General features: G+C 42.1%; 1 protein-coding gene across 2 annotated transcripts in view; it reads right to left on the reverse strand.

Moving 5' to 3' along the window:
- prickle2b (prickle homolog 2b) overlaps positions 1 to 12,413 on the reverse strand; it is a 77,797-nt gene that overhangs the window by 11,893 nt on the left and 53,491 nt on the right. Inside the window, exons 1-2 of one of the 2 annotated variants that reach the window (XM_072451665.1) lie at positions 6,594 to 6,722; positions 838 to 1,021 (exon numbers count right to left, since the gene is read on the reverse strand). In XM_072451665.1, the coding sequence (XP_072307766.1) occupies positions 838 to 1,011 (174 nt within the window). In that variant the 5' untranslated portion in view covers positions 1,012 to 1,021; positions 6,594 to 6,722. Of the gene's footprint in view, positions 1 to 837; positions 1,022 to 6,593; positions 6,723 to 12,413 lie in introns of those variants that run through there. The other variant, XM_072451666.1, reaches the window with a different exon arrangement.

Here is a 12,413-nt window from a genome sequence, read left to right on the forward strand (position 1 = left end):
TATGAGGTAACTGTAATTTGGGAATACAACAAGGTAATTTAATGGACATTCTGTATTAATAATATAATTTATTTTAAGCATGTTTACAAATGTGAGCTGACGATTTGGGGAAAACTATGGAATTGCAATTTTTCGGAAGAATTGTTCAAAGTTCACACTTGCTTAAAAGCGTCCAGGAGAATTGACAAAAAGACCCAATATGAACTGAGAAAGGATGTATTTCAGAACCTGTGTTGATTCATTGATAGGAGCCAGACTTATGACAGAGCACGGCCCACAGGCAGTTCACTTTCATTTCATTTTCATTGCTGTGATGTGTGTTCTTTGACTTCCAGGTTTTACTTTAATTATAGGCTTATGTCTTTGTTACCCAACACAATGAAATACATAGACTTAAAGGCATGCTGCATTACATAGCCACTGTTAACAAGGCTATTCACAAAGCAGGCCGCACACAACTAGAACTAGAGGCAACAATGGAGATCCCTGTGATTGTAACGTGAACTCGCATAGGCCCATTGTCATTGGATACATTTGTAAGAAGCTCGGCTGGGCAGAAAACTCTTGTCTTACTATTTTCTGTGCAGACATGTGGAAAGAGGTTAAGCACAAATGTAGAGTCATCCAAAAGTGAATGACCAGATCCTAATCGATACTTTTCAGACATAGTACGAGACCACTTTCTGATATAAAGCTTTTTTCCTTGTATATTACAGCACTATAATAACATAATTACTCTTAGAAATACATTGAATGACTAATAGCTCAGAGTGACAGGTCTCAGCATTTCTCAGGGTAAGCGGTGCAGTGCAGAGTGTGGGTGGGACAGGCCCGTACCTGCTCGGGTTTGAGCCCTGGTGGGACCCAGGCGTACTCCTCCAGAGCACACCCCGAGTCATCGTCTGAGGTGGAGTTCCTCTGGAAGTCGTACATGAGCTTTGTGACCGTCTTCTCCATCTCCACCGGCATGGCGGTCACTGCATGGTCCTCACAGCGACACTTACAGTGCATGCAGATCTTCCTGGAGAAACAATCGATATACAGTCAGAAAAGGGTTGTCAAAAGCATTGGAAATCAGATACTAATCGAGTATTAAGAAGTATTGAAACTAGATACACATTTGAACAAGTAATGATACTAAACTGTGACTTTTGCTGAACAGAACTAGTATAAGATCACATGGAAATAAAGAAAACTGTTATTTTTTTGACATTTACAGTCTGTACTATAAAAAGAAGAGCTGTTTTTATTGTCATTGTGGTATAAAAATCAGTATCGAGCCTATTCATTAGTACCAACATCGTATTTAAAATGTTAGTATTACAACAACACTAGGTCGGTCAAAGGTCAGACCCATAAAAACATCTTTCATTTCTACTCTGGTGAAGAAACTGGAGGTGACGGTGAGAGAGGTGGTCCGGGTGGTCAGGAGGTGGGTGGGTCTAACCCCTGCAGACCCCGGGGCAGACGGAGCACACACAAATCCCATTAGGCCGCAGACGGACGCCGGCTTGTCTGACACACTCACAGGAGCTCAGGACACTATTGGACGGGCAGAGGGAGCGCACGGCCTGGGATCTGTCAATGACAAGAGCCCCGTGTGCAGCGGCGGCCTGACCTCACCTTCAGTCTGGTTCAGAAACGTTACTGAAAGTCTAATTGTGGAAGAGAAGTAGAAATAGTAATAGTAAAGTCTTGCAACAGGCTCTACATTAGGGCTGTACAATTTTGGGAAATAAGATGTCATTGCATTGCATTACAACAGATTTACTGTTTATGTTTTCATCCAGGCACATTCACCTTTGAGAGAATATTGAAATATGAACTGCTGAATTTGACTAATACAAGAATGCCATTGATTTCTAAACATAATTGTAGAGGTCTAAACTACAGTCTGTGTAATTCCTCAGACGTTGAGGTAGGATCCATCACAAAAGAAGATTCTGTCAACTGGACCAAAGAGTTTTTAAGAGTGAAAATTGTTTTGAAACTCATCCAAAGGGCTTCTTCATTTATTCTTTGGTAAAGGATCAGAATCAGAATCAGGAAAGGTTTATTGCCATTGTCAATCAACAGAATTCACAAATATTGGAACTTGCTTTGATGATTCAGTGCAAAATAAAACTATGAACAATGATAAAACAACCTATATGAAGTCGAAAAGAAAAACAAATCAAATCTGCTATAGGATAAAAATAAAAATAGGTTGATTATGTACACAAATGTACAGTTGAATTTACATATACAGTGCAGAAAGGGAACAGTGCAGTGAGTGATTAAACTATGGCTTTAAATGTAATTGGTTTTGCAGGAAAGAGTTTTATGCTTTTGCGATATAGTTATAATCTATGGCACTTTTGGACCATTATTTAATATTTTGGACATTTAAAATATTGATGTGAAACAACGTATTAAAGAAGACAAAATAAGCGCAGCAAGTGCATCGGTGCTTGGGGAAAATGGGGATTTACTGAGCGACGCCGTCTAGAGTGTCAAGAGACTAAAGATTACTCAGACATGCAAGAATCAAATGGAAAACAATTATAGCACGGATAAAAGCCTTGTTCATTCTGCATAATGTGTCTCCTTTAACTTCCCTGAAACTCTACTTGGATGAGGCAGAATGTATTATGTCCAACAAGGTCTAAACTAGGTCTAAACTAGGTCTAAACCAAGCCAAACCAGGACTAAACCAGGACTAAAGCAGGACTAAAACAGGACTAAACCAGGACTAAACTAGGTCTAAACTAGGTCTAAACCAAGCCAAACCAGGACTAAACCAGGACTAAAGCAGGACTAAAACAGGTCTAAACTAGGTCTAAACCAAGCCAAACTAGGACTAAACCAGGACTAAACTAGGTCCAAACTAGGTCTAAACCAAGCCAAACCAGGACTAAACCAGGACTAAAGCAGGACTAAAACAGGTCTAAACTAGGTCTAAACTAGGTCTAAACCAGGTCTAAACCAAGACTAAACCAGGTCTAAACCAGGACTAAACCAAGTCTAAACCAGGTCTAAACCAAGCCTAAAGCAGGACTAAACCAGGGCTAAACCAGGACTAAACCAGTTCTAAACCAGGACTAAACCAGGACTAAACCAGGACTAAACCAGGTCTGAACGAGGACTAAACCAGGACTTAACCAGGTCTAAACCAGGTCTAAAGCCGGATTAAACCAGCTCTAAAGCAGGACTAAAACAGGACTAAACCTGCAAGAGCGAGAGTAATTATTTACGACAGAACACATGACATTAGCACATTTCCCCCCAATATAATTAAGGCCTTTGTGATTTGATAACCGAGCAAACTCTATTATTGTGCATTATTGAGCCTTAAACTGCATTACACTGTTCTTAATCTTTGCAATATTCTGAGATTTCCTTACCCTCCTACTTCTAGCACAAACATTTGGTCTTGGGTGCCAACGTATACACATACATCTGAATTTCACTTGCAGCTGGAGCACATGGCACAAACGTCATGTACAAATATGTATATTTATATCAAAACAAGCAACACAACTGCTAAAATGAGTTTGTTTCTTTCATTTGTTAATGTTTTGCCCTTTTCTAGACATTGGCTTGTGGCTGGACTGAAGTCGGCATGTGGATCCAAACAGATGCTCCACCAACTGAAACTATAAATATATATATACTGCCCCAATCACCCACTGAATATTCATGAAGTGTCAGCATCCATCTCTCCACTGCACACTGCCGCCCTTCATGGAAGAGCAGGCTACTTCACAGTCCCTGCTCCCTCACCCTGAACACATAAATATTAAATGGGAAGAGCGGGTCAGATATTATTGACGTGGAGTTGAATGGATGTAACAAATGTGGCGGTGATGCTGCTCGGGAGGGAAAAAAGGCAAAAAAGCCAAGTATAGAGGCAGTGGAACAGCTCAGACTGCCATAGTACTGATGATTTAAAAGGGCTCAGGCGTTTGTGCCCCTGGAGAGACACACAACATACTTTTCGCTCTGCAGAAAGCATTTAACACAACATTCTAGCCACAATCGGTGTGACTGTGTCCCCAAATACAGCATGTTTCACTGTGGTGTGTAACCGCAAAGACACTACTAATTACTGAATCATCAATTTAAAAAAAGACTGATTTATTTGTAGATGAAAAAATAATGAGAATATCTGATCATTATTCAAGTACAAAGTAGCTCCACGCATTCCTTCACTGCACATGCTCGGGCCCCTTCATCCAGCCTAAATCCTCTTCTAATCAATGTGAATTCAATTAGGAAAGATTTAGAGACTCCTTTAACCCAAGCAAACTCCACCAGTGACAGCTCATAAATGATATAAAACCTCTGATTCTTCCTTTCAGTTCCCTGGGGGTGGTACAGGCTGCCTCCTCATTGGTCAGGTACAGGCTGCCTCCTCATTGGTCAGGTACAGGCTGCCTCCTCATTGGTCAGGTACAGGCTGCCTCCTCATTGGTCAGGTACAGGCTGCCTCCTCATTGGTCAGTCACAGTGGTGGGGTTGTTTCAAACCTGGGGGGTAGTTACTTCCTTATCTCCATGATGTCGGTGGGCAATCATTCACTGTATAAGGTTAATTATCATTGGCTATTCCTGTGTGTAAGTGCTGTATCCAAGGAAACAGCATCTTTAATAACTAACTTAGTTAGCTTGAAGTTGTTAACGGTCAACAATGAAAGAAATCTAACCCTGCAGAGCGCAAAAGTAGTTAAACGTTCATGTGTAACTTTCCTGTAAGAAAAGTCTTGTCTCTGTTGTTGCTTTCCACAATATGGCATTAAAGGTTGTCTGTCTCCATGGAGACTAGCAAGTGATGCCACCAGGCCAAGTTACAGGTCAGATCTTTGGAGAAGGTTTGTCAAAGGAAGAATGCATGTTTTTGGAGTCATTTTAGCAATAAAAACCCTATAATGCAGGCATGTCCAAACTACGGCCCGGGGGCCAAATGCGGCCCTCAGACCTTCCCGGTAAGTTGGTCCAGACAACAAAAAGTAGTACTTCTTACTGTAAAATTGGAAAAATTCAGGCATTTTGATATTAATGTTCCAAGTCTTAATAAAGGTTGAGGCTGAGGATCAAAACAATGTCAAATGCAACATTTTGAATGATTAACTTTGTCATTCCACAAATTCAACATTGTCTGGTTATTTGTGGCCCTCTGCTCTGTATAAGTTTCAAAATGCGGCCCTTGGTGAAAAAGGTTTCGACGCTCCTGCTATAATGGAACATTTCAAGTAACATCTCCATGGAGACAAGATGGATGACCCTTCACTGGGTTACATCATTCCCACAATCAAGTATCAAATGAACAACACACACATTTTGGCCTCTTTACTCACTTTTCTCAAGTCCTACAGTTCCACACGAATAACAGCAGGCATTGGAGGGAACATTGTCAGTTAATCGAGTTAAAAGTCGGAGTCTCATTCAAAACATGCCAGGGGGTTGTGTTCATTCCTTCCCTGCTTATTTTAAATGTATTGGAGCTGTGTGTTTTACAAGAGTCAGGCCCCACAGAGGTATTCCATGAGCCAGCAATTAGCAACCAGATGCAACAAGTTCTGTGGACATGCAAACAGGACTCACATCTGTCAGATCAACCAACAATCCACCCAACTAATGAACTAATGGAAAGTAAATCCATGACTACTGTGACATTTTAAACTCTTCTTGAACTGGAACGGTGATCTCTTTTGCCACAAACAAGTGTAAACCAGCCCGTGTTACTTTGCTGCACAATCTATTTCATTGTCCCGCATGCAAAGTGTGCAGTGGGACAGAAGGTGCAGACCATGAAGTTATTTGTGCAACATAAAACTGGGGCACTTTCCAACTGCAGCCACTCTATACTCAAGTCCGGATCGCATTACTTATTCATACAGAGTTTGACTTGTTCCATAAAGTGCTGGTGCTCATACTTTTAGACCGTACTCGATCACGATAAGAGTAGAGTATTCAATAGATATAATGGTCGGCTGGAATATCTGAACAAACTGCTCATATTTTGCCTGACAAAACAGCTGCTATATAATAATAATAATAATAATAACGCACTGTCCACGTTTATAGGACGTGTCTGAGCTGAAATACCCCCATGCATTGGCTGGATGACACCTCACTGGCTCTGTGTGTAACGCGCACGCATGAGGTTGAAATAACTAAATAGCTGGAGCCTATTTAATCCCGGTGACATGCGTGTGCGCGCTGTTCTCCAGCTTTGTGCGTTTAAAGGCGCAGAAGAGCCGCCGCGCGCTCCGGGGGGGCTCCGGGGTGTGGGGGTGGACGCGGCAGACCACGTCCACACTGGGACATCTACAACCATAAACCACACACCGTAGTGCTAGATCCAAACACACGGGCTAAATATGGACTCCGGACGGCCTATTTACGCGTCCCGGGGGTCAAAAATGGCCACAGACTCAGTGACTTCTGAACCGGTAGAACCAAGTTTTAATTACATTGAGTTGACGCGTTTAATTTTCCTCTGATAAGAATAAATAAGAAATGAGAATAAATAGTCTATGTTCTCTCTTTTGAGTAGAAACACAAGTAAAGTCACAGCCAAGGCGCGCGGCTCGATCTGATCCCTGGACTCACCTTCTTATAGGCTGCGGACATGAGCCATGGTCCTGACCAGTGCGTGGGATTTGCTGTCGACGGCTTTACTGAAAGTCCTCTTCATTGCAGTGTTTGGTGGAGAAGTTTTTAAAGCTTTGCCACGGAACGCGCCTCGCTCCTAATAGAATATAGAGGCTTTACTCCTGTGCAGATGAAGCCCCTCCGGTGAAAGGCGTTCTAACAACCCCCAGCGCTCTGCAAACATACTCCGGAGTTCTGCAAACGAAGAAGCCCAAGACGAGCGGCCAAAAGTGTGATTAAAAAAAAAGAAAAAGAAAAGGAAAAACCCCTCCGCTTTTGCAAAAGTCCCAGTACTCATCCGTTTAAAAAAAAAAAGCATTTATTTAAATCCCACAGAACCAATACTCCCTTGTGGAAAAAGTAAAGTAAGTCCGTGAAGTCTTCTTGCGTGCGTAAAAATAGAAGAGCCCAGAGGAGAGTCTGCGCTCGCGTCCGTGCGCCACCGAAGAGGGCTTTAACTACAAGCGCGCCGGGGGCAACACGCGACATCCGTTCGGCGCCTTCACAATAAAAGGACGGACTCTCGGGCGAGCCTGCGCGACACGGGGCAGTGAACGCGCCTTGAAAACTCTAATCCCGCACGGGAATACGTTCATTATGGAGCTGCCCAAAACAAAACAAACCTATTCATAATAACATACATAACAATAAAGCTGCAATGAAGGGACGCGTAATGCAGACATTGTTCTATATTGTCTTTTATCAGCTGACTCGACGTGCCTCAGCCCTCGCGCGGCATCCAACACCTATTAGATCACACAAGGGTCCAAGTGCTCTTCTTTACGCTTTACTCTGAAGATCTCATGTCCTTCTCACTAGCTGTTATTCACTTCGTACTCCCCCTACCTCTCTCTCTCTCTCCCTCCCTCTCGTTCCTCCTCATCCTCCTCATCATCCTCCTCCTCCTTGGCCAAATATTCACAGCGATGTCAGCGTCCCAACATGGGTGTAATTAGCGGCGTGGATGGATGACTGGTGTCCCGTCAGCATTTGCATGTGAATAGGAGCACTTTCCTGAATCAACTGGCCCGGGGCAGGGGGAGAGAGATAAAGGGGGGGTAGAGTAACGGTGTGGCTTCTGGCCCACACAAGGAAACTTAAGCACATGTAAACAAAACGACGCTGTTTAACATAAGAAACAGACATTTGTGGGTGAAATGACAAAAGCCGCACTGGCAAATACACCAAATACACCCTTGAGTCACGCCACGCAAAGGCAATTTGGCGACATCTTATTAATTGAGAGCTAATAAGAGGAGCTTAGTAGTTTATATCCTGCCAAAGTCGTCGAAATAGTTGAATCCCGAGGGAAGGTAAACGGGAAGCTATCTCACAAAGCACCATCTCATTCAATGAAATCCCTTCTAATCCTGACTAAACTCCTGTCTAATGCCTACACTTTTCTCATGCTGGGGGAACAGTGGAAGTGGGACAGTGTTCTGCAAACTTTATCTGCTCCTAAGACAGACTATGTGTAACTGGAACTTAAAAAAATATGGGACAATGTCAAGAAATCAGGCAAAAACGAAATCTAAGAATGAATAATTTAAATTTGTTTTGTGACGGACGTGAGATTTTGAAAACGCCAACAAACCAAGTCCTTTTTAAACCTTTGTTGCAATACTTATTAATCACTTCTATTTGAAAAGTATGACCTTGAAGTAACTTTATTCTGACTTATGACAGATTCTTGCCACATGTCCAAGTAACATCTTTCAAACACGTAGTCTCACCGCCGAATAAAGTTGTTTTCAAGAAGCAATACTTTATTTTGACACATTGTTCTACACCCACTTCAGGAAAAAAAAGTACTCTGAAGTGGAAATGTTCTGTGTGAAACATGTACACTGCTACAAAAAAACCTTTTATATCATGAAGTGCACTGAGGAATAGTGTTAAAAGGGGCCGTTTGATCCACTGCACAATAAATGATTTGTAATGTCATTGGCAAAGGGCACAGTGCGGCTCGGGGACATGCCGCCGATAGCAGCGCTGCGTACAGTAGACTTATGGCATACTCCGAAGTCCTCGGCGTGGTAATTTTAGCCCATGACCCAAACAGGTTTACTCCCTTTCAAAGCATGCAAAGTAAATGGACATTTTTGCCTCTATCAAGACTTAAGATGAGTGATACTGTAAATGCACGCTCCCTTGGGCTGCGGGCCTATCTAAAGTATGCTAACAGGCTGCAGCGCCTCAAAGGCTCTTATCCCACAGAGTCTTTTACGAAAGGAAGAAAATTATTTACATACGCCGTCCGATATGGTTAGAAAAACACCTGGATTATTCATTTATCTCGATTTTGAATGCAACCCGGATCTGAAAGTGGTCCTCCGATCGCTGCTTCTCATCTACTTTTTTAGGAACTGTAGCTCTAGGTTCTTTCATGTGGCAAATGCTGATGGCTATCACTCCAGAGTCAACACGCCGGGCAGCTGGGCTCGGACAGCTGAGCTCAGACATGCAGGCCCAGAGAGAGAACGTCCTACAGCTACTTTTCTTACCACCGCTGTACAGACATTTCACAATAACCTTCAAATAGAACAATTTTAACCTCAAATGAACAGTTTTGAGCGAGTACACTGACTCACTTTAGGAGTCTTTGGGATCGTTGAGTTGTGGTGGAGTAAATAAAGTGTCTTGTCCCGTCCCTCGCCCCAAAAAGCGCTCTTGATAAAGTAATGTTGGTGACCAGGTGGCATGCATCTGTCACAAACTAATTCCAGACTTGATTCCCTCTTGATTCCAACGAAGAAAAAGCATAAAGCCGTCATCATTAAACAAATATGAAAGATAATCGACTAAATTCACTTCAAAAAAATCACTTTCTCAGTTGATATTTTGCGTGACGACCTAACATTTGACAGCCTTTTCTAACGAGTTCTAACCTAGAACCAAAGGCATTTAAACATAAAAACATTTGAAGTCACACCGGTCCATCTCAGGTCTGACTAGCTCTGCACCGCCACCGAACCGCTCCTTTATTTGCCGTAAAAAAAAAAAAAACCTTTTATGCTACATTAGTTCAGCAATGTTTCATGGAGAGCTCTCAAATCCATTTAGTGCGAGACGAACCAATTGCCAGCCAGTCAGTGTTTTGGGGTCCACTGCTTTTTCCAATCACAGTTACCGCCATTGCTCAATGCTTTTGTGCCCTTGGGCTATACATTTGACCCACTTTTGGCTAAGTACTGTACGCGTAAATGTTAACATGATTCGGTGATGGGATCCAAAACTGACTCAGCGATTGCAAACATATTAACAATAAAGCAGGTCAAAACATCAGCATTTTCACAGTAATTGTACCACAGGATTCTCACCTCCTCTCGGCCACAATCAAACTTACTCATCATACTTATTTATTGTAGGTCACAAAAGATGGCACATCATTTGCTGCAATGAATTTCCAGTTGAATGGACCTTTGAGAATGATTGAGCGAGTGTCCGGGGTTTTGACAGTTGTAAATGTAAGGTTTCAGAATCAACTAAAGCGCATCCCTTGCCTCTCTGATCTTCATTTTACCCAAAGCCGTCAGACATAAGCTGCAAGGCATGTTCCGGCTATTGCGCCAAAGAGCTTTTCAGTGCCCGTGTCCGGCGCAGATAAGTGTCCCATTATTCAACCCTTGTTCACCATTAACAGGATTAATTCTGCATGGGTCGAGCAGTGAAACGGTGTTTGTCCAACGAGGGGAACGAAACTTGAGTCGAGTGGCCAGCTTGGTTTGAAATTCTAATTAGCTTTGCGGGTTCGTTAGCACACAAACTCAACTCTGAAAGTAAAGCCTGGATGATACAGAGGCCTGTGTAAGCCATTAAAGTAAAAGAAAATACAGGCATGCAGCAGAAAGGAAAAGAGAGGCCAGGGAGAGAAAATGCTTGGGCACATAGTTTGACGAGGAGAAGGCTCGGGGTAAAGGGGTGACCTTGTAGGGAGACTTCTCAAGGGGAAGTAGCTGCTGTCTATCTGTCAGACCATCCATCTTTAGTGTGGAAAACACTCTCCAAACAAAAAGGCTCTTCCGGCCTCTCGGTGCCAGAGATGCTAGAGCCTCTGTCAGTCCTTCACAGCCGCACATGTGCATTGACACGCAGAACTAGGTCACTTTTCCAGTAGGAAAAAAAGCAAATGGTTTGGAAGGAGAAAGACATGTCCTGTATGGTGATGACTTTCAAGGTAAAAGTTGTAGAAGTGGTATAATGCAATATCATAATAGTGTTAATGAAGGTGCACTATGTGGAATTTATGTCTTTGCCAGGAAATTTTATTCTGTCAACTGGATAAAAGTGTTAAAAGTGAACAGTTTCTTCAGTCAGGTGCAAGGATGAGTGGCAAAACGTCTTAACTCTTAAAACTTTTGTATTTTCTTTTGCAATGGAACCTACCTGGAAAACTGAGGAAACTTTGTCTAGAATGTTCCACAAATGGCATTGAACAGGCACCAGGCCAAGGTACAGGTCAGATCTGTGGATAGGCGAGTCTGCTCAGAGTAAAAAAGCATGTGTTCAAGGTGTTTTTTGATCAATAAAAACATGTGCAAACAAATGCAAGATATAGAAATTGAATGCCATAGTGTGGGACAAGCCATGATATCTCCATGACAATAAGCAGATGGTAAACCTTCTAACATTATGCACCTTTAATTAGATTTTTAACAGATTTGATTATGATTCAATGTTGCTTTTTCATCAAAAACATGCCTGCAGTTGTATTTATTCCATCAAAACACTTCCACTGATGGTATAAAAAATGCCATGGCAAGAATTTACAAAATATAAAAAAAACTTTAATTCTTGTGACAGTTTTAAAATAAAGGAATATGATGAACTCTGCTCTGGGACACCAATCACCTTGCATACAGGCCTGGGCCCACACAAATACAGACTGACCAGATGTTCCCCTCATCAATAATAAATATTAGCATGGCCATTAGGTGCACCACAATTGCAGGGTAGTAGCCGCACTGGCGATACTCGATATCTTTTTATTTCCAGAGCCAAGCCGAAGTTTGACAAAAGCCCAGCGTCAGTGCAGAGGAAACACAACATAGGTATAACACATGTTTTATATGTCGGCAAGTCTCTGGAGAAGTCACATTTGGCAGAAGAGAATTGGTGGCTTTTGCAGACCCAACATTCTAAGGCCAAGTTGGTGGTTTGGACCTGGTGCTCTTCAGCCTCTCCAGCAATATTAAAGTAAGCTATGCAATGTTTGAATGTTTAGGTTTGCTTGTGAGGGCATATTCAGTCCAGACAGACACTTTTGTTTTATCAAGTGCAACAACTGGACACATCTGTTTCCATACTGCACTGAGATGACTGCACAACTAAACCAAGTGCATTAATGAAACTAATAACCTGAAGTAAACACTTCTGGCTGAGTCATCGCAATTAAGTTTAACTTTCTTCCATTGTGTTAGCGGCACTCAAGGAGCAGCAAGGTGTGTCAAACTGAGAGACATTTTTGAGGGACACAAAAAGAAACCCATAAAAGAAAAGGTTAACAACATAAAAACAAGGTTAACAACTGGCCCAAAATAGACTAACTGATTATTATTTAGCATGATTCTTAAAGGCCCACTTGCAGTAAGAAAGTTTTTATTTAACAAAAAAGTTGCATAATACATAAGCATTGATACAAGCAGGTGGTGGACCCATCCTCTCAGAAAAGTTACTGAAGTGACCCTTTAACTTAGTAACAAATGAGTGGACAAGACAAAAATTGATTGTGAAACTAAATTATTCAAATCTGGGCCACCTAGCCTCATTGCAGGTTTA

This window comes from Eucyclogobius newberryi, unplaced genomic scaffold (assembly GCF_026437365.1).
Source record: "Eucyclogobius newberryi isolate DKJ021-1_F unplaced genomic scaffold, fEucNew1.0.hap1 SCAF_19, whole genome shotgun sequence".
Classification (NCBI taxonomy): domain Eukaryota; kingdom Metazoa; phylum Chordata; class Actinopteri; order Gobiiformes; family Gobiidae; genus Eucyclogobius; species Eucyclogobius newberryi.